The sequence below is a fragment of the Marmota monax genome, unplaced genomic scaffold (assembly GCF_021218885.2).
Source record: "Marmota monax isolate L192 unplaced genomic scaffold, Marmota_monax_Labrador192_F-V1.1 WCK01_AAM20220418_F8-fsc00012, whole genome shotgun sequence".
Lineage (NCBI taxonomy): Eukaryota > Metazoa > Chordata > Mammalia > Rodentia > Sciuridae > Marmota > Marmota monax.
In genome coordinates this window covers 33,717,114-33,744,793 of record NW_026695227.1, presented here as the reverse complement: position 1 = coordinate 33,744,793, position 27,680 = coordinate 33,717,114, and the positions used below count along the sequence as shown (strand labels likewise).

General features: G+C 44.2%; 2 protein-coding genes across 9 annotated transcripts in view; one reads left to right on the top strand and one right to left on the bottom strand.

Annotated features, from left to right (window-relative positions):
- Znf740 (zinc finger protein 740) overlaps positions 1 to 2,480 on the bottom strand; it is a 9,785-nt gene extending 7,305 nt beyond the window's left edge. For 2 of the 3 annotated variants that reach the window (XM_046435669.2, XM_058576331.1), the window contains exons 1-2: positions 2,344 to 2,480; positions 1,224 to 1,528 (exon numbers count right to left, since the gene is read on the bottom strand). In XM_046435669.2, the coding sequence (XP_046291625.1) occupies positions 1,224 to 1,232 (9 nt within the window). In that variant the 5' untranslated portion in view covers positions 1,233 to 1,528; positions 2,344 to 2,480. Of the gene's footprint in view, positions 1 to 1,025; positions 1,529 to 2,343 lie in introns of all 3 variants that reach the window. The other variant, XM_046435670.2, reaches the window with a different exon arrangement.
- Csad (cysteine sulfinic acid decarboxylase) lies at positions 1,821 to 27,680 on the top strand. 6 transcript variants are annotated; one of them, XM_058576330.1, is made up of 17 exons: positions 1,821 to 1,974; positions 16,154 to 16,240; positions 17,009 to 17,036; positions 17,270 to 17,405; positions 17,716 to 17,842; positions 17,928 to 18,018; positions 18,376 to 18,482; positions 18,914 to 19,029; positions 19,512 to 19,591; positions 19,886 to 19,940; positions 24,282 to 24,398; positions 24,481 to 24,545; positions 24,823 to 24,904; positions 25,297 to 25,496; positions 25,651 to 25,702; positions 25,841 to 25,930; positions 27,068 to 27,680. In XM_058576330.1, exons 4-17 carry the CDS (start codon positions 17,280 to 17,282, stop codon positions 27,239 to 27,241), a joined length of 1,482 nt encoding a protein of 493 aa, XP_058432313.1. In that variant the 5' UTR covers positions 1,821 to 1,974; positions 16,154 to 16,240; positions 17,009 to 17,036; positions 17,270 to 17,279; the 3' UTR covers positions 27,242 to 27,680. The 6 variants fall into 6 exon arrangements, with proteins under 6 accessions (XP_058432313.1, XP_058432312.1, XP_046291614.1 ...); XM_058576328.1 differs by having other exon boundaries at positions 1,960 to 1,974; positions 16,158 to 16,240; XM_058576329.1 differs by lacking the exon at positions 17,009 to 17,036.

Here is a 27,680-nt window from a genome sequence, read left to right as displayed (position 1 = left end):
ATGTTGTAGAATGGGCCGCAAACAGACAAAGGAAGAAGAAACCAAAGGGTTTCTACTCTGCAGGGAAAGGAGGAAGCTGTGCATGCAGAAGCAGCTGGAAGAAAGCCAATTATACTATAATCAGGCTGCCATCCTGGTGAGACTGGTAGGGGAGGTTCCCTGGAAGAAAGCTAGAAGCAGCTCTGGGAATGTGTGCACAAAGCTTTTCTACCTAGATGACTACAACAGGCTATCTAGTCATCCTGTCCCTCCAATCCATCTCCACTTGCACAATGACAATTACCTTCTAAACATAGTGATTTGATGTTACTCTGTTGCTTAACATTATTTAGGGAGGCCTCATTCCCTATAAATAAGATCTAATTCCTCAGGAAGGCATAAAAGGCCCTGGGGTCATACTCTGCTTACTTCTCCAGGAAAACACCCCCCACCAACATTATCTACCCTATCTCCCAAATTATACCCATTTAAATCCTTTGCTTCGTAACTACCAAACTACCTGCACACCTTGTACCTCCTCACATTCTCCTTTAGTCTAAGCCTCTGTCTACATAGTATCCCTTGTCTGATTGTCCTTCTCTGTTAATCTAGCAAAATCCTTTGCATTCTTCAAGCTTCATCTTCTTCCATCTAGGCAGAAGTATCACTCTGCGGTGTATATATGTCTATTTTTTGTACATTCCTTCAACCAACAGTTTCAGTCTCTACTACTAGTCAGCCACTATGCAAGGCATTGTGAATATAAAAATAATAGACCGTCTTTCCGTCCCTTCCCCCCAAACCCAAGTAGCCTGGAAGCTTACTGGGGACAAGAACAATCTTATTCATCTTTGTATTCCCAGCACAATGCCTTGCATGTAACAGGAGCTCAATAAATTCCTGTTGGAAAAAAAACAACAACAAACGAAGCATTCACCAGACTATGTACTCTTTTATGCCCCTCAGCACTTAATGTACCAAATGCACACTGAGTACATGTTGCTTTGCAAAAGTTTCATTAGTGCCTGTGATGCAGTATAGCCTACCTCCTTCATTTGACTGGAAGCTCCCTGAAGGCAGGGGCTGTGGCCTGTCTCCTTTCCTTCCTCTAGATCTCCCCCTGGTGTTTAATACAGAGCTTGGCTCACTGGGTTGGTCAATATTGTTGACTAGGGCAGCATTCAAGAGTGTAACTGCAAAGAGGCTTCCCAGTGATCTTGAAGGAGGACTTTAGAGCTTTTTACCTGAGCCATGCTGACTTTTCACTTAATGCAACCCAAAGTTCAGGAGTTCCTTGATCCAGCTTTCCTTAAGACACTGCCTTTTGAAGAACTGTCACCAAATCACGGTAATGGCTCCCTCATGTCCTCTCAGTCCTGCTGCCATATTGAACTGCCTTTGTCTCCCAAAAGAACTTTGTGTCCTCCAAAGGGAAAACAGGTGTTCCAAGAATCCCTGGTCTCTCTTTGGCTTCTGCCTGTTGTCTGAAGAAAAGAGAGTCTTCTAGTCTTGGTTTTCCAGTTGAATTCTCTTGATTTGTTCCAGAAACCTGAAACCAAAGAGGGAGATGGGGCCCTTAAGTGCAACATCCTCAGGCCATAGAGTGACGTGAACTTTTTTTTTTTTGCTGGGCGCACTCTGAAGCTCAGAAAGAAGACATGAGTCAGGAGAGCGTTCTTTCTAGGTCAGTAGAAGAAATTGGTCTCGTAGGCAAGGAGGGGCAGCCAACAGAAGCAAAAGTAACAGGGACCTCTTAGAGAGTAACTCTGTCAACAGGGTTACTGCTTGGATTTGCCATCTTAGGAATGGAAGAAGGGGGCGGAGGCCTTTCAGGGATTTTGGGCCAAGTGGGCCGGCCCGCAAAGCTGGCACTCTACAGAGGCTGAGAGACCCGGGGTGGAGGAAAGCTCGGGGGCCATCGCTGGGCGCTGAGGCGACGGGCAGAAACCACACTGGCAGTGCCCACACGTGTATGTTCTCTGAGTCTGCCCGAAGGTACGTAAACTCGTTGCGGAGGTGGAGGGCGGGCAGGCAAAGCTAGGCATAGCGCGTTCCCTCCCTCCAGCCACCCAGATAGGCAGCTGCAGCGTCCGCCGCACCAACCGAGCAGAAAAGACGAGAGCGCCGAGCATAGCGCGAGGTGCGTGCTCGCGCCCGCGTCCCTTCCAAGCGAGCATTCATCTCCAGGGTCGGGGACGCGGCGGCAGGCGGTGCGCGCGCGGCCCTCCCCCAGACCCCCTCCTTTCGCCACGCGCCCCTCCTCCCCTCCCCTCCCCCTTCCCGCGCGGCGTCCCACGGCCTGCGAGCTGCTGAAGCGCTGCCGTCCGCCTGGACGACGCTGCGCACCTTGGGGCGTGCGCCTACCTGCCAGGCACGACTTCCCGCTGCCTCCCCAGCAGCGCGGCGCCTCCTTCAGGCCCCAGCACTCCGTGCCAACCCTGTGGCCGCCGCTGTCCCCGCCGGGACCGAGGCAAGTTTACAAACACCAACCCGGGGCCCGTTTCCCCGGAAGCACTTCCCCCTCCCCCTCGTTCTCTCCGCCGAGCAGCAACATCCACTTCCGGGCTCGGGAGTCTGGACAGGCGGGGACAACCAGAAAAGGGGTGAGGCTGGGGACGCGCGGAGCGCTGCAGCTGGCGAGCCGGCGCTGAGGCGCGCGGGAGGATGGGAGGAGGGCGGACCGGAGGGCTGGCGCGTGCGCCGTGGCGAATGCGAGCCCGGGACGCCATCTTGACTGAGGGCAGGAATAGGATTCCTGAAATCTCCGGGCGCTGGTTGAGAGGGCTTCTTGGGAGAGCTGGCTAAGACTCTTAGAAAAAGTGCCACTTCTTTCCCTTCCGTCGCTTCTGGGGTCGGAGTCCTAAGTAGAAGCCAGATAGTTCACACTTCTGATCTTTTCCTTTAACTCGGTCAGGTTTGTCTTTCCTTGAGTTTGCTATCGGGCCCAGACCCGAAGATTTTAGGGTCAGCTGGGAGGAGTTAACTTTCTTTGCACAGTCCTGCCTTGTAAACCCAACCATAATCTGAAAATGAGTGTCTCGAAGGAGTTCCTTGAGTAGCCCGAGGCTGCCATGCTTATGTCCTCGCAGAAGTCAGAGGACACCCTGGTTACCTTTTATCTTTATTCCAGGCTGTCTAGCTCTGACTTCGCTGGAAAAGGACATAGAACCTACCTTAGTTTCCAACAAAACTAGTTGGACAGTTGGGCATGCATTTTGGTCCCTGGGCCGGGCTGAATTAGAAAAATGGAAAAATTGAACCCATCTTCAAATTCTACTCCCAACTTTAGCCGTTAGGGAGGGGGTCTTGCTAAAGATGCACTTTACTGAAGGAAATGTTGATTCCATTTAAGACCTAATTTCTGCTGTTGGTGCTATCAGGTTGTGAGCTTAGGAAAATTGATGGCTCTATTAAAGAAAAAATGCTTATGATGAAAAAACAAGAATTCCCAATCAACTTTTGTACACAAATTTTATTTCCCCAACCTGTCAACATTTTGGGCCATTGAAAGCAAGTTCTTTGTGCTTTTAGTGTCATCCCAAAATTGAATAAGATTGAGAGAGCAAAACATTTCCAGAAATAAATCTTTAATTACAAAAAAAGGGGGGGGGGCGTGTAGCTTAGCGGTACAGCAGTTGCATAGCAACTGGGTTCAGTCCCTCTGAGCTACATTCCTGGTCTGGGTTCAATCCCCAGTACCAAAAAAAAAAAAAAAAACCTCTTATTACATTTACATTTTGACCATTTTAATTGTTTTTGTAAATCGCCTATCAACAAGAGAAACAAGTCAAGAATGTTTACCATTAACACTAATATTCTATTGTATATCAATTAAAAATGAGGGCTGTAGATGTAGTGCATGGCCCTGGGTGCAATTCTCAACTTTGCAAAAAACAACGACAAAAAACCCTACTAATTCAATAGAGCTTCTGGGCACCGAAAAGTCTCATTATGTTAATATATTCATTTATAAAGAGAAACAGCTGACGAAATAGTAAAATTAATATTAGAGTTCGGCAACATAGCCAGATGTAAGATTAACAAATAAAAATTATATAAAATCAAAAATAAAAAGGACTGGAAATGAGCAGGGCATGGTGGTGCAGGTCTGGAATCCCAGCAGGTTGGGAGGCTGAGGCAGGAGGATCCTGAGTTCAAAGCTAGCATCCACAATGGGGAGGTGCTAAGCAACTCAGTGAGATACTGTCTCTAAATAAAATACAAAATAGGGCTGCCAATGTGGTTCCATGGTTGAATGCCCCTGAGTTCAATCCCTGATACAAAAAAAAAAAAAAAGGACTGGAAGTGTAGCTCAGTAGTAAAGCACCGAGTTCAATCTCCAGCATGAGAACAAATTATATAAGTAAAATATAAAAAGAATAACCATGAAATGTCATAGAATAATCTCATTTACAGTAAAACTATTACATTTCTAGAAAAAATTTTAATAGGGAACTGAAAGTCAGATTTATTTATTTTTTGGTGGTGGGGATTGAACCAAGGGGTGTTTTACCAGGGACTTATATCCTCATTCCTTTATACTTTTTGAGACAGGGTCTTATTAAATTGTTGGAGGTCTGAGTTGCTGAGGCTGGCCTCCAACTTGTAATCCTACTGCCTCAGGCTCCTGCCACAGTCATATGTTAAGAAAACCAACCTGGGTGCTATGGCTCATGCCTGTAGTCCTAGCAACTTGCGAGGCTGAGGCAGGAGGATTGAGAGCTCTATGCCAGTATGGGCAACATAGTGAAACCCTGTCTTGAGGGCTGGGGATGTGGCTTAAGTGGTAGCCCACTCGCCTGGCATGTGTGTGGCCTGGGTTCGATCCTCAGCACCACATACAAAGATGTTGTGTCCCCCGAAAACTAAAAAATAAATATTAAAAAAGATCATTCTCTAAAAAAAAAAGAAACCCTGTCTTGAAAAGGAAAAAACAAACAAAACAAAACAGGCTATTTAATGAAATCATAAAGGCCTAATTAGATGACATTTTATTATGTCCACTAGTAGGAAGACATAGTAGTCTTGTAGTTTTGTAGTAGTCATAGTTTTATAGGGACATCAATTCTTGCTGTAGATTAAGGTAAACTAAATTCTAGTTACACGATTTTGCATGGAATTTTTAAAAATATTTTTTAGTTGTAGTTGGAAACAATATCTTTATTTTATTTACTTATTTTTATGTGGTACTGAGGATCAAACCCAGGGCCTTGCATGTGCCAGGCAAGTGCTAAATTAAATAGTACTCCATTGCTGGACCACAACCCTAGCCCCTTTGCATGGAATTTAAATTAATTGTTTTACTTTTTTTTTTTTGGGGGGGGGGTAGTGGGGATTATTATTTAGCTCTACTGCTAAACTATATCCCAGCTCTTTTTTTTTTCTTTTTTTTTTTTTTTTAAAGAGAGAGAGAGAGAGAGTTTTTTTTTAATATTTATTTTTTAGTTTTCGGCGGACACAACATCTTTGTTTGTATGTGGTGCTGAGGATCGAACCTGGGCCGCACGCATGCCAGGCGAGCGCGCTACCGCTTGAGCCACATCCCCAGCCCCTATCCCAGCTCTTAAGCTGATTTTTAAATTGATATGGAGGGCTGGGGTTGTAGTTCAGTGCTAGAGCGCTTGCCTAACATGTGTGAGACACTGGGTTCAATCCACAGCACCACATAAATATAAATAAATAAAATAAAGGTATTATGTCCATCTGCAACTAAAAATGTTTTTTAAAATCGACATGAAAAAGAATAATTGCAAAAAGAGCAAAGAAAATTCTTTTTTTTTTTTTTTTTTTGGCTGCTGTTGTTTTGGTACTGGGGATTGAACCCAGGGCACTCTGTCTCTGAGCTATACCCCCAAACCTTTTTTTTTTTCTTTTTCTTTTTTTAGTTGTAGGTGGGCACAATATCTTTATTTCATTTTTATGTGGTGCTAAGGTTTGAACCCAGTGCCTCATGTGTGCTAGGCGAGTGCTCTGCCACTGAGGCACAAATCCAGGTATTTTATTTTTGAGACAGGGTCTAAATTATTGAGATTGGCCTTGAATTTGAAATTCTCCTGCCTCAGCCTCCTGAGTCTCTGAGTTTGTAGGTGCTCGCTTCACCTGGCACAAGAATATTTTGAAAACATTTGAGTGGGTAAAATTATGAGTGAGAAATAGAAAGCTGTGAGTAAGCTTTCATCACTTTCATGGTGTCTCTTTACGCAAAATTTTTAAAGTTTCACATTGTTAAATCTGTCTGTGGTGGGCTGGGGATGTGGCTCAAGTGGTATCGCGCTCGCTTTCAATGTGTAAGGCACTGGGTTCGATTCTCAGCACCACATAAAAATAAAATAAAGATATTGTGTCCACCTAAAACTAAAAAATAAATATTAAAAAAAAAATTTTTAAAAATCTGTGGCTTTTGAATTTTTGTGTCATGCTACCTCAATATTATTAAAATATTTTCCTGTACTTTCTTCTGGTATTCTGTTGTTGTATATTTTCACAAATATTTGTATATTGGCTGCAGTTCTTGTGTGTGTGTGTGTATGGGAAGAAATAGTGAGAAACTCCAGACTTAATGTAGACAGACTAGCCTCGAAGTTAGCGAAAATTGGCTATACTGCCTTTGTAATTTGGACAAATTAATTCACTTTTTCCAGCCCAAGAGTCTTCATTTTGAAGACAAGAATGAATGAATACCTATCTAATTTCTAGTACCATTATGAGTATCAATGAGATAATGGATTAGAGGGCTTTCAGTAGAGGGAAAAAAAAAAAACCCTTTGCAAATCAAGTTACCATCAGTACAGATTCCTGGATGATGGGAATCAAATATAAGTGGAATGCAGGGGTATTTTCAGTACCTATAAATAGTTGATGAATTCAGCAAATGTCTATTGATAGCCTTTGTGCAAGACTCTGGTTGAAAGCACTTTAAGAGGCACTGCCAGGCGGCCATGGATGTGTACACCTGTAATCCTAGTTGTAATCAGTCTGTAATCCCAATTTAGGCAGGAGGATTGAAAGTTCAAGGCTAGCCTGGGCAATTTAGTGAGACCCTATCTCAAAATAAAAAGGGCTAGGGGTGTAGCTCACTGGTAGAGTACCCCTGGGATCAGTCTCCAATACCAAAAAAAAAAAAAAAAGGGGGGGAAGGTAACTGCAATTGTCAGATCCTTTTGCCCCCAGGCAGGTCTCTTGCTCTGTGACTTTCCCCAACTCAGGCCCACCCCATCCTTTTACCAAATCGAGGTATATGATTCCTGAGTAGTCTTTTCTGGCTCCTGTTCTATATCATCTCATGAGTCTGAGTATTTGCTCCTGGAAGCCTGGGTTTGGTCAGCAGAGCAGAATGAAGCAGTCCTACCTTTCCTTGGTGAGCGCACTACTCTGTGGTGGTAATCATGCCTTCAGTTTGCATCCCAAGCTCCCTTGCTGGCTTGCTGGCTTGCTGGCTGGAGTCCACAGCACACATACAGCAAGCACCTGGGGCAGTGCCAACCAGGCGGCAGAAGTAGACAGTCAGTCCATGTTTGCTGAACAAGCTGAACCCTTTCCCCTCTGTGAACCAGCATGGGTTGCATAATCAAAATGAGCAGTGTCTGTCTCCCTTTGCCACCTGCTAGACCTTTGATGATAGTGGATAGAGAAGTTGGGAAACCAAACAAGGGACATTCCTTGATTCTAGCAATGTGTATGTTTTAGGGAAAAAACTTTTTTTTTTTTTGGTACTGGGGATTGGTACCAGGGACACTTTACCACAGAGCTATACACCTAGTACCCCACCTCCTTTTTTTTTTTTTTAATTTTGAGACAGGGTCTCAATAAGTTGCTTAGGACCTGGCTAAGTTGCTGAGGCTGGCCTCCTATCTCAGTCTGCTGAGCCACTGAGATTACAGGTGTATGCCATAGCTATCAGCTGTTTTAGAATTCTTATGACCCCTTAATTCCTTCTTAATTTTAAAAATTGCTTTGAAATATCTTTATTTTAGTTACATAAGTAATATGAAATTTTTATATAAAATTATAAAAATATGGAAGTTTATAAATAAGAAAATTTAAATCATCCATAATTCTAGTGCCCAGTAATAACTGTGTGTATGTATATATATATATATATATATATATATATATATATATATATATATATGTGTATGTATATGTATATGTATGCATATGTATATATACGTATATATATATATGTATATATATGTATATATATGTATATATAAATATATAGTGTGGGGCATTGGGAATCGAACACATGGTTGGTTTACTACTGAGCTACATCCCCAGTCCTTTTTATTTTTAATTTGAGACAGGATCTCACTAATTTGTTTAGGGCCTCACTAAATTGCTGAGACTGGCCTGAAAACTTGTGATCCTTCTGTGTTAGCCTCCTGAGTAGCTGGGATTACAAGTGTATGCTACCCTTCCTGTGCTGTTTTTTATGTGTGTGGAGCTGGGGATCCAACCCAGGGCCTCACACATGCCAGGCAGACATTTTACCACTGAGCCACATCTGCAGCCCCCAGTGGATTTATTAAAAGACTCAAAAAGACATTAAAATATTAACTAGCTAGACAGGGTAGCATTTACCTGTAAAGCTACTCAAAAGGCTGAAGCAGGAGGATCACAAGTTTGAGGCTAGTTTGGGCAACTTAAGGACACTCTATCTCAAAAAATAAAAAAATGCCCCTGTGCTCAGTCCCCAGTATTGCAAACAAACTACAGGAAGTGAATGCTAATGGGTGTAGGTTTCTTTTGCGGCTAATGAAAATGTTCTGGAATTAAATAGTGGTGACCCGTGTACTATTTTGGGAAAATACAAAAACGAAAACACTAAATTACTTCAGAAGAATGATCTTTATTGGGCTGGGGATGTAACTTAGTGGTAGAGTGTTTCTCTGGTATGTGTGAAGCCCTAGCATCACAAAAAAAAAAAAAAAAGAATTTTGGGCTGGGGTTGTGGCTCAGTGGCAGAGTGCTTGCCTAGCATGTGTGAGGCACTGGGTTCAATTCTTAGCACCGCATATAAATAAATGAATAAAATAAAGGTTCAGCAGCATCTAAAAAAATAATGAATTTTATGGTATATGAATCATATCTCAATAAACTGTTATTTTTTAAAATGCCTGTATATGCATATACACAGTATTGTCTTTTTCTGAACTGTCTGAAAGTTGCAGACACCATGTCTCTTTACTATTGAATGTTTCAGCATATTTTCTAACACGAATGTTTTCTTATATAGTCTAATACAATTATCAATGCAGGAAAGTTAATACTGATTTAATACTAATATTTATGGTACTACCCATAGTCAGATTATACCAGTTGTGCCAATAATATTTTTTCCTCCCTGTGAGACAGTCTCAGTTTGGTTTTGAACTTGTGAACTCATGTGGTTTTTCTACTTCAGCCTCTCAAGTGCTGGGACAGTTGGCACATGCCACCATGTACACCCCCAATAATGTTCTTTCTTTCTTTCTTTCTTTATTTATTTATTTTACTTGTAGATAGACACAATGTCTTTATTTTTATTTATTTTATGTGGTGCTGAGGATCGAACTCAGGGCCTCACATGTGCGAGGCAAGCACTCTACCACTTAGCTACAACCCCAGCCCCAATAATGTTCTTTTATTTTTATCTTTATTTTTATTTTGTTTTTATTTTTATGTGGTGCTGAGGATCAAACCCAGCATCTCGCAGGTGCTAGGCAAGCGCTCTACCACTGAGCCACAACCTCAGCCCCTCAATAATGTTCTTTATAACAGTTTTTTTCCTTCCTTATCCAGGAGCCAAACTCAGATTGTATGTTGCTTTTGTTTGTAATACCTTAGTCATTTTCAATCCAGAGCCAGGTCCTCAGCCTTTTTTGATTTTCATGACATTGACTTTGTTTTGTGGTACTAGGGATTTGAACCCAGGGCCTCTCACATGCTCTACCACTGAGCTATAGACTTAGCCCCCAACACTGACATTTTAAAAGAGTATAGGCTAGTTATTTTGTAGAATGACTCTTAACTTAGATATATTTATTGCCTCATGGTTAGATTTGGTTATACTTTTTTTTAAACATTTATTTTTTGGTTGTATTGGACACATTTTTTTTTTTTTTTTTTTTGTACCAGGGATTGAACCCAGAGGGACTTAACCACTGAAACCTTTTTTTTTTTTAATTACATTTATTTTATTAATTATTTCTAAGTGGTGCTGAGGATCAAATTCAGGGCCTCGCACATGCTAGACGAGTGCTCTACTGATGAGCCACAACCCCAGTCCTGGTTATACATTTTGGGTAGAAATTTTACACAAGTGGTGTTGAGTGTTTCTCAGTGCCTCACATCAGAAAGTGCCTGGTGTTAATCTGTTCCATTATTGGTGATGTCAGCTTTAATGTTTGGGCAAAGTGGTGCCCAGCAGGTTTCTCCACTGTGAAGTTACTATTTTCCTTTTGAAGTTGTGTATGTGAGTGATCAGTACTGGATTGAACTCAGGTGTGCTGTGCCACTGAGCTACATCCTCAGTCCTTTTTTATTCTTTATTTTAAGAGAGGAACTTGCTAAGTTGTTGAGGCTGGCTTTGAATTTTTTAAAGATATTTATTTTCAGGGCTGGGGATGTGGCTCAAGCGGTAGCGCGCTCTCCGGGCATGCGTGCGGCCCGGGGTTTGATCCTCAGCACCACATATAAAGATGTTGTGTCCGCCGAAAACTAAAAAAAAAAAATAAATATTAAAAAAAAAAGATATTTATTTTCATACTTTTTTAAAAAATGTATTTTTTTTAGTTGTAAGTTAAAATAAAATACCTTTATTTTATCTTTATGTGGTGCTGAGGATGGAATCCAATGCCTCACGTGTGCCAGGTGAGCACTCTGCTACTGAGCCCCACCCCCAGTCCCTGGCCTTGGATTTGTGATCCTGCCTCAACCTCCTAAATTGCTGGGATTACATGCATGAGCCACTGTGCATGGCCCTTTAAGGAACTTTTTTTTTTTTTGTACCAGGGATTGAACCCAGAGGGACTTAACCACTGAACCACATACCCAACCCTTTTTATTTTTTATTTTAAGACAGTGTCTCACTAAGTTGTGTATAGTCTCACTAAGTTGCTGCAGCTGGCTTTGAACCTGCGATCCTCCTGCCTCCACCTCCTGAGCTGTTGGAATTACAGGCATGTGCCACCACATCTGACTCCTTAAGGAACTATTTTAAGGGGAAAAAATTACAGCATAGCCCAACTCAGAGGAAAAAAGTGAAGCTTTATCCAGGTTTTAGTGTTGTGTTGAGGGAAAGAGAAAAAAAGGTGCAACAGCCTTTGAAGATTCAATAAAAAAGATCAGGGACTGGGAGTGTAACTGAGCAGTAGAGTGCAAGCCTGAGGCCCTGGGCTCCATCCCCAGTACTGCAGAAAAAAGGTCTGCTGTGAAGAGGAGGTGGCTGGAAGGGGGCATGTAGTGAGAGATTTTTTTGGGGGGGTGGGGTGGGGTGGTGCTGTGAGGAAGAGTTAGAGGATGAAGATTAAAGAAGTGAGCAGGAATAATTGAGAGTTGTCCCTGAGGGCGAAGGAGAGGAAACCTTTAGACCTTGGTAGAGCACTTGCTTAGCACATATGAGGCACTGGGTTTGATTCTCAGCACCATGTAAAAAAATAAATAAAGATATCTTGTCCATATACTACTAAGAATATTAAAAAAAAAAAAAACTTAACATAAATGAGTGCACAGAAGCAGTGGAGACTGAGGTGGAACAGAATGTGAAACTGCCACAGGCCAGTGTCCAGCCATCTTATGGAGGTTTATCTCACCCACTGCTCTGTGCTATGCAGTGTCCTCTCCTGGGAGGGACACACTTTTCTCACCCCTGCCTGGGGCTCCATGTACAACTTAGTTTGGACAGTGGGGCATGAGGAAATGCGCCACATGCCAGGTTTGAGGAGAAGTTTTTAAGAGTTTGTGGTTTTCTCTACCTTTGTTCTTTACTCTCTGCCATGAGAACAGTGTGTCCCAGATAGTTCTTTCAGTCTGGATTTTAGAATAAAATCACATAAATCAGAACTAGAGCCAACACCACCATCAGAACTAGAACCATTAGAGAGGAATAAACCTCTGTTGTTAAGCCAGGTGTGTTGGAGGCACCTGTAGTTCAGCACTCTGGAGGCTAAGTGGGAGGATTACTTGAGCCCAGAAATTCAAGATCAGCCTGGGAAACAGTGAGATCTCATCTCAAAAACAAAACAAAAGCTTATGTTGTCATGGGCAGGTGGGATTTTGAAGCCCTTGTCACTACAGCAAAATTGACTAATAAAGACATTCAAATAAATTACAATTATACTGAGATTTTTTTTTTTTTTTTTTGCTGTGTTAGAGACTGAACTGAGGGCCTTACACATACCAGTGAGCCATACCTTCAGCCTTGAGGTATCATTTTTTACTCCTCATTTCAAATGCTCAACAGCATACTCTCTTGCTGAGGCTGAGCACACAGGCATTTTCATATATGATACCTTTGTGGATATTGGCAATCCCTATCCAACTCAACCCTGCAGATGGCTATATTGAAAAAGAAGACAGGGCTGAGGATACAGCTGAGTTGGTAGAGTGCTTGTCTCCCGCATGCACAAGGCCCTGGGTTCAGTCCCCAGCACCACATAAACACACACACACACACACACACAAAAGAAGAAGATAATAACATATTAGCGAGGATGTGAAGAAACTGGAACTCTCATACATTACTGGTGGAAACTATGAGGTGGTACAGCCATTTTGAAAAACAATTTGGTAATTCCTCAAAACGTTAACTATAGTTACTATATGACCCAGTAATTTCACTATCAGATATGTATCCAGTAGAACTGAAAACATGTCTATTCAAAAACTTGTAAACAAATATTCCCAGCAGCATTATTTATAATAGCCCAAAGGTGGAAACAATTGAAATATGCAAGAACTGGTAAAAGGATAAATAAAATGTTGTAGCAGGGCATGGGGGCATACACCTATAATCCTAGCAGCTCAGGAGTCTGAGGCAGGAGGATCATGACTTCAAAGCCAGCCTCAGCAACTTAGTGAGGCCCTAAGCAATTTAGCAAGGCCCTGTCTCAAAACAAAGGACTGGGGGTGTGAGTCAGTGGTTAAGTGCTCCTGGGTTCAATCCCAGTACCCCCCAAAAAAAGAAAGAAAGAAAAAAAAGAAAAAAGATGGATATGATTCAGTCATAAAAAAACAATGAAGTACTGATACACACTATGATGTGGATGAACCTTGACTACATTATGCTAAGGAAAGCTCCTTGCAAAAGGACCACATAATGCTAGACACAGTAGTGAAAGCCTGTAATCCCAGCAGCTCGGGAGGCTGATGCAGGGGGATCTTGACTTCAAAGCCAGCCTCAGCAATTTAGCCAGGCCCTAAGCAACTCAGTGAGACCCTGTTTCTAAATAAAGTATAAAAAAGGGCGGGGCAGGGGGGGTGCACAGAAGTGGTTCAGTGGTTAGGTACTCCTGAGTTCAATCCATGGTATCAAAAACAACAAAACAAAACAAAAAACCCCACATAGTGTATGATTTCTTTTATGTGAAATGTCCAGACTAGCAAAGCTGTAGAGATGAAAAATAGATAAGTAGTTGCCAGAGATTGGGGTGGGAGGAACAGGGAGTGACTATTATTGAGTTTTTCTTATTGAGATGAGGAAAATGTCCTGGAGTTAGTGGTGATGGTTGCACAAGTTTGTGAATATATGAAAACCACTGAATTGTGTACTTTAAAGAATTATTTTTTGTGGTAGGTAAGTTATATCTTAATCAAATCATAATATTAAAAAATGAGAAAGTTCTAAATGTACTGATATGATAAGAGCACCTATATTTTATTAACTGAAAAAAGCAAGGTACAGAAGAATGATTATGTACTAACTTTTGTATGAAGAGAGAGAAAATAAGAATATATTTTACATTTGTTAGTATTTGCCTTAAAAATTCTAGTGATTTCCTGTGTGAGTGGGAGTGAGACTGGGTCACATAGAATGAGATAGGAATTAGATTTTTCATTAAACTAGGTGTAAACTAGGTTCCTTCCTGGAACTCCACTAAAGTTGCATCAGTAGAATTTTAAATCTGGAAATATAACAAGAAAATGGTCAGGAGGCAAGAGTTATCAATTGCCTCCTGTCCATTTTCTTTTCTTTTTTTTTTAATATTTATTTTTTAGGTGTAGATGGACACAACACAATGCCTTTATTTTTATGTGGTGCTGAGGATTGAACCCGGGTCCCACCCATGTGAGGCGAGCGCTCTACTGTTGAGCCACAATCCCAGCCCCCATTTTCTTGTTGTATTTCCAGAAAAGCCTATTGGCTCATTTTAGTCCTCACCCAATCACCTGTCAGCAATGCCACCAGTCAGTACAGCTATCACTCAGCATTAATTGCCTTTTTATAGAAGCTAGAAGGCAGAGGAGAAGTGTAGCCAATGTCAGAAAGTCAAAGCCAGTATGTCTGTAGGGGCCCAACGGGAAACAAGCTGGTTCTTGGGGCAGAAGCCCAGAAAGGCTCAGGAATGAAAAAACACCAGCTCTTTTGGGAGGCCAGAGGAGGGCACAGCCTAAAACTTGCCGGAGAGCAGGGCAGTTAGGGGCTTAACCTGGCTTAACCCTACACTGGCTCTGTGTCCTGGACAAGTTACACAGTATCTCTGAAATTGTTTCCTCCTTTAAATGTGAGTAGTAAGTTTACCCTGAATGGTCATGGAGGTTAGCACACAATGCATTGTAAGTACATGGTATCTGGTTAAGTATTAAAATGGGGCCTATTTTTTGTTTATATTTGAGATACTAGGGATTGAACCCAGGGCCTTGCATATGTTAGGCAAGCTCTCTTCCACAGAGCTCTACCCCTCGCCTCGGGGCTTATTTTTATTAGCCTTTCAACCTCCATACTCCATGCTACCACTGTCAGGAGCTGACAGGAGAGCTGGCGAAGGACCGTGTCCTCCATTCTCCAGGCCTGTGGCTCTCTGGTTTTCTCCAAACCCAGTCTACTTAGGAAATGTGTAAGAGTTGGACCACCTGCTCCCTTGACCCTCCGTTAACTAGTGTGAATTTCCGTGGCTATTGACAGTCAAGTACATCAGAGCAGCCCACATTAAGGAAGTAGGCCCGATTCTAGATTCTCTCTTTTTTTTTTTTTTTTTAAGAGAGAGAGAGAGAGAGAGAGAGGGAATTTTTTAACATTTATTTTTTAGTTTTCGGCGGACACAACATCTTTGTATGTGGTGCTGAGGATCGAACCTGGGGCGCACGCATGCCAGGCGAGCGCACTACCGCTTGAGCCATATCCCCAGCCCTAGATTCTCTTCTTGTTCATGTCCTTTCATCTGGAAATTTCCTCCAGGCCTTGGTGTTTGTTCCTCTCTCCATAGCCATCTCTCTCTGAACATCTCTTCCTTGGGGAATGGAGCCTTTCACAAGGCTTCATCTATCCCAACTCCTAAATCGCCTTTAGTTCTTGCATCTCATCGGAATTCTAGATCTGACCATCTACCTATGCATATCTGTAGTCCCAGGAAGTCTCCACTTGGCTGAGTACTTCTAAGAAATCACTGTTTTAATTTTCATCCAGTTTCTTCTTTCTGCATCCATATTTGTTTTAAGCGTGCCATTTTCTCTGTCACGCAGGCATGAACATCCAGGTTCATCTTTGACTTTTCCAATGTACATTCTCTGAGTGTTGAATTAACTGTACTCCAGGGAATGACTGAGGCTGCAATTTCTTCTCTCTTCCCTTTCTTACTCATCCCACCCTTATTCAAGTGTGGATCACCTCTTGCCTGGCTTACTGCAACACCCTGTCAATTCTTCTGCATCATGCTGTTATAAATTGGTCTATTAGTCTTCTGAGAGTATCAATTTTTTCACATCCCTTGCCAAAGAATCTTTCACATCTCATTTTCTATAGGACGAAGCTTACATTTTCTGGCCTGGCTGGCAGGAAAGACTTGCCATGATCTCACCCAACTCTGCCTACTCTGCCTGCTCTGCCTTTGCTCCCATATTCCAGCCAGCAGTGCCTTCACTGACCCTGGCCCTGCTCACTGCCCACGCAAGCTCCTGGCATTCCTCTCCCTGCCCCAGTGCTCCTCTCTCCCTCCCTTTCTCCCTCTTCCCCCATCTCTCTCTTTGTTTTTTCCAGACAGGATCTTGCCTTGTTGCCCAGGCTGGCCTCAAACTCCTGGCTCAAGTGATCCTCCGGCTTCAGCGTCTTTGAGTAGCTGGGACTGTATGTACCTGCCACCAAGCCCAACTCTTTCTCCTCCCTTTCGCCCATCCCATTTCTCCTGCCCACTCTCAAGATGTAGCTCCCATCTTCTATGAGTCTTTCCCAGTCTTCAGCCTCCTGGGTTTCCTTTCCTGATTCTGAGGACACTTAGGGTTAGGACCCAGCTGCACCCTGAGCTGTAACTGTTGCGTGTGTGTCTGTGTGCTCCTGCAGGGTCAGAAACTGAGGATTATACTCAAGTAATGGAATTCTCCCTCAGTGGAACCTCCTTTCCTTCCTGCTGTAGGAGAGGGCTTCAGAAATCAGAACAGTTCAGAGAAGACGGCATTAGGGTGCAAAAGAGATTGTCCTCTGAGGCTTGCCTAAACCATTTTGCCTCCATGGCTGAGGCCCCCTCACTTCTGCTCTGCCCCCTACCCTGCCCACTGCTCTCTTCCCACTTCAGACGTCCCCCACACCACCGGTCTGTCCTCTTGAATTCCTGGTGGGAATCCCCCCTTCAATACATTCAGGCTCTGTGCCCCTCAGTCCCTAGGTTAATGTGCCACCTGTTTTTGCCCTTCTCCCCACCGGCCCCCACCACCTCTGTCAGCTAATGATTATTCAGGGAACTTAACCTGCTGTCCCTGTCCCAAATCTGTGAAAGTTCTCTTTCGGGCAAGGGTCATGAGAGTTGTGCCATGGCCATGTGACTGCTGGTTTCATCCCACTCCCTCTGTTGTCTTGGTCCTACTATTCTGAAAAGCTAATTGTGTACCTTGTGGCCAGCTCACCTGAACAGAGACTTGAGCAGAAGGTAAGCTTTTCCTCTTTGCTTTTGGTGGACAGTGGCCACTGATTCCACTCACTCAGCATTAATTGCCTTTTTTCTCTCCCTCCTGTGTCCCCTGACTTTCTCCCTGGATGCTGACACTTACTTTGTATACTGGAGGCTGGGACTGGGCACCAGTGCTTGGAGGGTCTTGCTGGTTAGGTCTGGGTGGGGTGTAGCACAGGCTGAATGGAGAATGACTCCTACTCTGCTCACAGAACTTACCTGATGGCTGATTCAAAACTGCTCCCTTCCCCTGGTGGGGACCCTGTGGCTGTGGAAACCTTGCTCCAGGACGTATTTGGGATTGTTGTGGATGAGGCCATTCGGAAAGGGACCAGTGCTTCTGAGAAGGTGGGTTAGTGGAGGTTGGTCAGCAGCTTAGCAAGGCCCTGAGCAACTTATCGAGACCCAGTCTCAAAGTATAACATTACAAGAGCTGGGGAGATAGCTGTGTGGTAAGGGCCCCTGGATTCAATCCTCCATACCAAAAAATAAGAAAAGAAATTTGCATAGTGGGTCTTAGGTTTATTTACCCTTGTTCATGTATCATTTTGAAACTATTCTTGAATTGTTTTAAGGGCAGGTTGGTAATGTCCTATGTCTTCTGGAGCAGCGAGTCCTCAGGGGCTGAGGTCCCTGCATCCCTGGTTTCTCCTCCCAGGTCTGTGAGTGGAAGGAGCCTGAGGAGCTTAAGCAGCTGCTGGATCTGGAGCTGCAGAGCCAGGGCGAGTCACAGGAACAGATCCTGGAGCGTTGCCGGGCTGTGATTCGCTACAGTGTCAAGACTGGTGGGCCTGGGTTCTGAAGGGAGGAGTCTCCAGCATTTGTACCCAGCTGCACGCTGAGTCCCCTCCCCTGCTCCCCTCTCTCCAGGTCACCCCCGGTTCTTCAACCAGCTCTTCTCAGGGTTGGATCCCCATTCTCTGGCTGGGCGCATTATCACTGAGAGCCTCAACACCAGCCCGTGAGCCATCCCACACCCCTCCCTCCAGCCCACAGAGGACTCAGATTTGCTGGGGAGGTGCCTTAGAGATAGGGGAGAAGAATGGGTTTTGCCCCTCTATACCATTTTCTGGGAATGCCTGTTGGCAGAGTTTTTTCCTTCTGTCCTTTCGGCTCCAATTCCCCAAGCTTTCTCATGTGTCCTGACTCTAGTTTTTTCTCATCGGTGCTTTGCTGGTTCTTAGTCACCAACTCTTTCTCCCTGGGGACCCTTCCTTGGTTATCTCACCACCTTCTCTCTCTGACTCTAGTAATTTAAGAGCCTGAACTGGCAGTCCCTCCTGTTTCTTCCCCTTTCTCATCATTGCTCTTCTGGCAGGTACACATATGAGATCGCCCCTGTGTTTGTACTCATGGAAGAGGAGGTGCTGAAGAAACTCCGGGCCCTGGTGGGCTGGAGCTCTGGGGATGGGGTCTTCTGCCCTGGTATGTGAGGAGGAGGGGAACTGTAGGGTTCCTCCTCCCACACCATTCTCTTGCTCTAATCTGCTGTCTGGGAGGGGTGATTCCTCTTTGTTTCGTTTCCAGCTGGGCCAGGGCCAGACCAGCAAGGAGGCTGCCCAGTCCCCTTTACCCTGGTGTTTGCCAACAGTCCCTGGGATGCCTGCTCTGGGGCAGGGGGTGAGGGACTCTCTCCAGGGGCAGTCTTGGGTGTGGAGGGGGTGATCAGGAGAATCTGCTGAGTCCGGGTCTGTTCTGGGTTCTCGTGCCATTTGTAGATCCCTGGGAATTTGTGGCCTGAGAGCCAGTCACACGTATTGCTTTGGTCAGTTATTCTGGGTGGAAAGTTCTGGGGAAGCAAGCTCCATTCTGACTCACCATCCTTCCCTCTTGCCATCACTCCCTCCTTATGACAGGTGGTTCCATCTCCAACATGTATGCCATAAACCTGGCCCGCTATCAGCGCTACCCAGACTGCAAGCAGAGGGGCCTCCGGGCACTGCCACCATTGGCCCTCTTCACATCAAAGGAGGTGGGGAAGAGTATAGACCCAGCCCTGGGATTCTGATTCTAATCTCTAGCCACCTCAATCAGAGCCCCTTCAGATTCTTTTCCTGCCCTACCCTGTCCCTAAGAGGATGTGCTTCTTTCCAATCAAGGGGGCCATGTTCATTTTTTCTTTTGGTAGGAGAGTAGGACAGGAGCAACAAGTGCAATGGACACGGTTCACACTTTTACTCAGAGTATGGTCATGGGCCAGCAGCATTGACATCACCTGGGAGCTTATTAGAGAAGCCGAAGCTCAGGCCTACCCGGATCTACTTAATCTGAATTTGTGTTTCAACCAGACACCCAGGCAATTCGTATATATAAAAAATTGGAAAGCTCTGGCCTCTGGGGTCCTATCTATTGCAGCTCATACTTGACATTTTCCAGACTTTCTTCTCCCCATCCACCCTGCCTTCTGGTCCCTAGCCCAGGTCATGCTAACCTGCCATCTACATTCTTCAACAGTGTCATTACTCCATCAACAAGGGAGCTGCTTTTCTGGGACTTGGCACTGACAGTGTCCGAGTGGTCAAGGCTGATGAGAGGTGAAGGTCCTGCCGACATGGCCCTGACCCAGCTTGGCATAGTGTACCTCCCTGCTGCCAGAAAACTCTGGCCTCAGGCCTGTATCCCTGGTGGATTTCTCTCCCCTCACTCTTCCTGTAGAATTGCTGCTCCTGCTTCCCAGTGCCTGCCAAAGTTTCCTGCCCTGTGCCCTCAGACTTGTAGAGTATTATGGCTTCTGCATTGCCAACCTTACCTTATCATTCTTCAACAGAGTAATGCCTCCTAGCCTAGAGGACCTATAACTTCTCCACTCACTCATTTTTCTTTTTCAGAGGGAAAATGATCCCTGAGGATTTGGAGAGGCAGATCAGTCTGGCTGAAGCTGAGGTGAGTGGAATGGGACCACTCTGTCCCATCTCTGGACAGTTATTTGGGCTCCCCCTGTTCATCACCCTTCATGCCTCTCCTCATCTCCATGCCCTTTTTGCAGTGGGCTGAAGGCTGATGGGCAAGAACACCATGTTGCTGTTGGGGACTCTGCCGAGACATGAAGGCAGGGTGGGATTCTCAGAGATGGGACTGGATGGCTGAGGCAGCACTGCAGGCAGGTGTTAGCAGCCTGGAGCATAGTGTGGAAGGTTTCTGTGTGCTGGGGGTCAGGGCTGGGAGAAGCTGAGGAGGATGTGCTAGCTATGCTCATGGGTACAGGTCAGGGTGTCCACTTAGGGTGGACTGCTGAAGCTACCAGGGACAGTGTAGCTGTACACTGGGGACAGCATTTGGGTATGAGCTATATGATTTTTAAATGTATCTGCTGATTCAGAGTTCCAATGCTTAGAATTTGTGCTGTCAACCATCATCACAAGTGTATAGAATTCTGTGCATGAGAATGTTTCCTGGAACGAAGTATACATCAGTAGATAAATTATTGTATTATCTATTTCTTATTTTGTAAAATGGAAATACTGCAGAACTTACCACAGAGGGTAGTTGTAAGGGTTAAATGAATTAGTATGTCAATGTAGCCATTTTAAAGAATAAGGTAGGATTGGGCTGAGGTGTAGCTTACTTGCCTAGTATGCATGAGACCTTGGGTATGATTACTAGCATTGCAAAAAATAAAAATAAATTGGGTTTGGTGGGTATGGTGGCACACACCTGTAATCCCTGCAGTTTAGGAGACTGAGACAGGAGAATTGCAAGTTCAAAGCCAGCCTTAGCAACTTAGCAAGGCCCTTAGCAATTTAGCAAGACCTTGCCTCAAAAAAAAAAAAAAGAAAGAAAAAGGAAAAAGAAGAAAAGAAAAGAAAAATTAAAAAGGGAAAAGAAAAAGGGCTGGGGATGTGGCTCAGTGGTTAAGTTCCCCTGGGTTCAATCTCTGGTACCACAAAAAAAAAAAAAAAAAAAAGAAAGAAAGAAAAAGAAAAGAAAATAGGCCAGGTGCAGTGGCGCACACCTGTAATCTCAGCTACTCAAGAGGCTATGGCAAGATGATTGCAAGTTTTGAGTTCAGCCTGGGCAGCTCAGTGAGACACTGTCTCAAAATAAGAAATTAAAAATGACAGGGATGTAGCTCAGTGATAGGAACACCCTTGGGCTTGATGCACAGTACTGCAATCAATCCGTTAATCATCAATCAATAAAAATAAGAGAATAAAGTAGGAAAAGCATATAAACTAACATGAAAATACCTCCACTATATATATAAAATATATATTGCAAGCTTAGTATACAGTGAACACTGTAGGGCTGTTTTTGTTATTCAGAACAGTATGTATTTATCCTGTTGTCACAATACCAATTATTTCATTTCTTTTTGTGACCAAATAACATTCCATTGTATGGATATATTACATTTTATGTATTCATTCGTCAGTTGATGAATGGTTGACTTATTTTCATTTTTTGACCTATTATGAATAACACTGCCATGAACATTTACATATAGACTTTTATGTGAACATGTTTTTCATTTCTCTTAGTTATATACCTAGGAATGGAATTGCTGCGTCATATGGTAACTATATTTAACCTTTGAGGAATTGTTAAACTGATTTTTTTATATTTATTTTTTAGTTTTAGGTGGACACAATATCTTTATTTCATTTTTATGTGGTGCTGAGAATCGAACCCAGTGCCTCATGCATGCTAGGCGAGCACGCTACCACTTGAGCCACATCCCCAGCCCCGCTAAACTGTTTTCCAAAGTAACTATACCAGTTTGCAATTCCAGCAGTAGTATGAAAGTTCCAGTTCCTCCATATACTCACCAGCATTTGGTATTATTTCTTTTTGATTATAGTTACTTGGTGTGAAGTATCTTACTGTAGTTTTGATTTGCATTTCCTTGGTGATTAATAATGTTGAGAATCTTGTCATGTTTTATTGGGCATTTGCACATTTTTAGAGAAGTGTCTCTTTAGATCTTTTGCCCATTTAATTTTCATAGAGCGGGCTGGGGAGGTGGCTTAAGCGGTAGCACGCTCGCCTGGCATGTGTGCGGCCCGGGTTCGATCCTCAGCACCACATACAAACAAAGATGTTGTGTCCGCCGAAAACTAAAAAAAAAAAATAAATAAATATTAAAATTTAAAAAAAAAAAAAAAAAAAAAAAAAAAAAATTTTCATAGAGCATTTATTCCAATAGGGAAGTATGACATTCATATGTATGTAACAGCTGCACATGTGCTGTTAATGTGAAGTGCATAGTGCTCTTTGAAGCTATAATACAGGAGAGTTGACAGAATCAGGTGGTGAGGGAGTCAGGAAAGGCATTCCTCAGAAGTGATGATTGAGCTGGCACCCGCTTGTGATCCCAGTGACTCGGAAGGCTGAGGCAGGAGGATTGCAAGTTCAAAGCCAGCCTCAGCAACTTAGCAAGGCCCTTAAGCAACTTAGTGACATCCTGTCTCAAAATTAAAATAAATAAACAAAGGGGCTGAGAATATGGCTCAGTGGTTAAGTACCTCTGGGTTCAATTCCTGGTACCAAAAAAAGAGTATGATTGAGCTGATACTGGGAGGAAGAAGAATTAACTATATGGTGGATATTGTGGATGGACAAGAACACTCTATGCTTGTGCAGAAGCCATGGGATGTGTCTTCCAAGACAGCTTCCTCTGTTTGCCTGGAGTGTTTCCACCCGCTACCTGTAGCCTTCCCTATCCAAGAGTACTTGCTTGGGGCTGGTGCTGCCTCCACCTCTACTCTCCCTGCCATCGAGGGAGTATTTGAAAGTGTGTGGTGCTGTTTTATTTTGCTTTGTTCTGTGACAGTAACCCAGGGGGCATTATTACATTTACTGAGAAGAAACCAAGGTATTATGTTTTGGATATGGTTTGAATGTGTTCCCTGATGTGCTGAAATTTAATCCCTATTATATATATTTACCACATTTTGCTTATCCATTTATCCATCAGCGAAAACTTGGGTTGCACCTATGATTTAGCAGTTATGAATAATGCTGAAATGAATACAGATGTACAAAATATCTCTTTAAGACCCTGTGCAGGTGGGCATGGTGGTGCATGCCTCTAATTCCAGCAGTTTGAGAGGCTGAGACAGGAGGATCGTAAGTTTAAAGCCAGCCTCGGCAAATTAGCAAGGCCCTGTCTCTAAATAAAAAATAAAAACCAGGCTAGGGATGTGAATCTGTGGTTAAGCACCTCTAGGTTCAATCCTTGCCCCCCCAAAAAAGACCCTGTGTGTTAGTCCATTTTTCTTTACTATAATGAAATACCTGAAACTGAGTAACTTTATAAAGAGGTTTATTTTGGCTCTCAATTCTAGTCTAAAGTTCAAGGCTCAAATTGGGTGATGATTTTTTTTTTGCTGGCAAAACACCAAGGCAGTATAGGGCATCACATGATGAGAGCTAGGAGCATGTTTTTGTTTCTTCCAGTCTCCCTCTTATAAAACCATCGAGATTCAATCATGGGGCTGTACCCTGATAACCTTATAAAATCCTAATCACCTCTAGAGACCCCCACCTCTGAACACCATAGGTTCAACTTCTACCCTTTTAATATCTTACAATGGGCATTATTTATCAACACATGAATCCTTAGGCGGAGGGTGGGTGTGGTGTTCAAACCATAGTGTATCCACACCGTAACGCTTTACTTTAAATTTGGTAGGAGCACATACCCCGAAGTGGAACTGCCCTGCTTCTTTCTACAGCAGCTGTACCATTTCACCAATGGTACATTATTTTACAAGGTTCTTGCATATGCTAGGCAAGTGCTCTACCACAGAGCCACAACCCCAGCCCCTCAAGTCTTTTTACTTTTTATTTTGAGACAGGTCTCCCTAAATTGCCCAAGATGACCTCAAACTTGAGATCCTCCTGCCTTAAGTTCCTGAGTAGCTGTGATTACAGGTGTACACCACTGTACTTGACTCAGAAGTTATACATTTTGATGAAGTTCAGTTGATCTATTTTTTTCTTTGGTTGCTTGTGCTTTTGGAATCATAGCTAACCTAACTCATACACACAAATGTTGCTCCTATATTTTCTTCTAAGAGTTTTGTTGTTTTAGTTATTACATTTAGGACTTTGATCTGTTATGTGTTAATTTTGGGGGATGATGTGAGAAAGACATTCCTGCCTACAAATTAAAGAGGACAGTAATGCAGTGTTGTAAAGTTGAAATGGACAAGGTCGGGTATGGGAAGAACTTATCACTGGGTCCCAGCACCAGGCTAAATCCTCTAAATCCTCTTTTCACAGGGTGCTGTGCCATTCCTGGTCAGTGCCACATCTGGCACCACTGTGTTGGGAGCCTTTGACCCCTTGGATGCAATTGCCGATGTGTGCCAGCGTCACGGACTGTGGTTACACGTGGATGTGAGTGAGACTTGGATCTTGTGGGTGGGGTGGGGTGAGCTGAGCTGAGGCCAAGACCCACATTGTTCCTCCTGCTCCACAGGCTGCCTGGGGTGGGAGCGTCCTGCTGTCACAGACACACAGGCATCTCCTGGATGGGATCCAGAGGTGCATATGGCTCCCTTCTGCCCGAACCCCAGCCTTCCAATCCTTGATCCTCAGAATAGTCATGGAGTGGGAACTTAGGGTGGGGTAGGGGAAGGAGGGTACTGGGATACAGATGGAGATGGGAATGGTTGATCTGGGCTGGAAAGTCAGACATGGGAATTCTTCCTGACTGCTGGGGTGGGGATGAGACCCCTCTACTGGTGGTCTGGAAGAGAACGGCTCTGGCTAGGCAACTTGAGGAGGAGCCACTGACCTGGCTTTGCTCTGCTTTACCCAGGGCTGACTCCGTGGCCTGGAACCCCCACAAGCTCCTCGCTGCAGGACTGCAGTGCTCTGCTCTTCTTCTCCAGGATACCTCGGTGGGTCTTTCCCAGTCCTTGGCCTGGCCCTGGCCTATGTCCTTTTTGGAGTCCTGTCTTCTTCTCTATCCCACTTTAGAGGGGGACCAGGCCTTACTTTGTCCCCTTTACCATCTCACCTGCCACCACCCTACCCCTACATTGGGAGCCCTCATGCAAAGGAGAAGATAGGCAGCTTAAAGTTGCAGTCCGAGGGATCCTGGGAAAGTTTGGGAAGAGCTCTGCATACTGGAGAAAGCCCAGAGAAATGGGTCCAGTTAACTGGCAGTTGTTCCATGGTGCTGCCTGGTTCCAGCGCAGGCATGGGTAGACTGAGCTAAAGACCCTTAGTGTTGCACTAGGGGAGAGCCTGGGTGGAGCCACGGGGGTCTGACAACCTCTTCCCCACATAGAACCTGCTCAAGCGCTGCCATGGATTCCAGGCCAGCTACCTCTTCCAGCAGGACAAGTTCTACGATGTGGCTCTGGATACGGGTGACAAGGTGGTGCAGTGTGGCCGCCGTGTAGACTGTCTGAAGCTGTGGCTCATGTGGAAAGCACAGGGTGGGCAAGGGCTGGAGCAGCGTATCGACCAGGCCTTTGCTCTTGCCCGGTAGGCAAGGGGGGTCCCAGATCCCCTCCCAGGGTCTACCCTTCCTCCATTTCTGCCCTCAGGATTACTTTCCTCCACCTATCTCTGTGGTTCTCTTCAGTTTATATGGTTGTCTTCCCCTCTCCACCTGCAATTTGTCACCCTCTGTTCCCAGGTACCTGGTGGAGGAAATAAAGAAGAGGGAAGGGTTTGAGTTGGTCATGGAGGTATGATCCCATGTTCTTTTGCATCCATCTATCTCAGCGTATTCCACACAGCAAGCTCACATGGAGAAAGAGTGGCGGTGAAAGGGAAAATGGTCCTCCTTTCTCAGCTCATACCTTCCCCTTCCTTATTTCCCTCAGCCTGAGTTTGTCAACGTGTGCTTCTGGTTCGTGCCTCCCAGCTTGCGGGGGAAGCAGGCCAGTCCACAATACAGCCAAAGGCTGTCTCAGGTAGGCTTTGTCTGGCTCTGGGTAGCCCTGCTAAGGGAACTGATGCAGCTGGTGCACTTCTGCCCCCTGCTGGCCATTCCTGATATGGGCGGTCCCCCTATTGGTCTCTTGCTCCTGAGGGGCTAGGTAACTGGAAGACAACACAAGCTTGTCCTTTTTGTGGGGGGCTGGGGGAGAAGGGGATAGGAATAAGATATGTTTTGGGGAAATAAGATGACAGAAAGGAGCATCACAGGAGAACCCAAAAAAGTTAGTGTGCAGCACACAGACCCCTGTGCTAGGGTCTGTGCTGGGAACTCAGGCCCAGGTCAGAGATATATAAGGTAGAAATAACAGGAAGAGTCTTTTCAATGATGCCGGGGACAGAGAAACACAGAAAGGCCAATTTGATATGCCTTCTAGAGGCAAGGAAGTATGTTCTGTCTGGTCCCTAAGAATGGGTTAGTACTAGGTGCTACAGATAATCTGAAAGGACAAGAATCTTCTTGCCCTCATGAAGTTGTTATTGTGGAAAGCAAGAATTACTGTTTGAAGCCAATATTTCAAGGTGGTTTTGTAAATTACACGCTAGATCACATGGCACAGATCAGATATTACAGGATCCAGGAGTGGTGGCACACACTTATAATTGGTGTCTCTGGAGGCTGAAGCAGGAGGATCACAAGTTTGAGGCCAGCCTCAGCAACTTATCAAGACTCTGTCTCAAATTAAAAAATAAAAAGTACAAAAGGACTAGGATGTAGCTCAGTGGTAAAGTACCCTTGGGTAATCCCTGGGAAATAAAAAAGACAGGAACCAGGAAAGGGGGGAAGAAGACATTCAGGATGACTAAGTTTGAAGGTAGACTGAAGCAGGGTTGAAAATCAGGAAAGTCAGGATTTAGCATGAGACCTGTCCTACAACTATCTTGTAGGTAGGAGAAATGAGGAATAAAGCAGAAGGTAGAGAAGGCCAACCAAGTTGGATGAGGTGGAAAAAGTAAAGTGGGGCCAAGGTGAGGGTCTAAGCAGTGAAGGTATTTCCAGAAGATGGCTGGGTGGGAGGGAAAAACAGCTCTGAGAGCCGGGTAGTCCAGGTAGCTGGCCCATCTTCTCACCTGACCCCATGCTACAGCTGGACTCTTTATTGCTCCCATAGGTAGCCCCTGTGCTCAAGGAGCGCATGGTAAAGGAAGGCTCCATGATGATCGGCTACCAGCCCCATGGGACACATGGCAACTTCTTTCGAATGGTGGTAGCTAACCCCACTCTGACCTGTGCTGATATAGACTTCCTCCTCAACGAGCTGGAGCGGCTAGGCCAGGACCTATGAGCCTTCTTCCTCTAGAAGCCTCAGTGCCACCCCTCACCCCACTGAGTCTCTCTGCATTGCCTCCTGCGTTCTCAAAATAGCCTCTCTAGGAAACAAAGTAGGCTTAAGCTATTAGGAGAATGTTTAAATAACTATATCCATAGGATGCAAGGTTATTCTTTCATTAAAATTATATTTACAAAGAATTTTTATTAATTGAGAAAAATAATATAATGTTATGTTGAAAAAGCTGGATATAGGACTATATAGTAATGAGCAATGTTCAGAAATACATAGGAAAAGGCTGATGAATGAACTATGCCAGAGTTTGTTTTCCCTGAGATGAGATAATAGGCAATTTTAAAATTGACCCCTTTATACTTTTGTGCCTTCTCCTTTTACTATGTAATGAATATGCATTATGTAATAGGAACATAATAAAATTAAAATTTCAAGTATA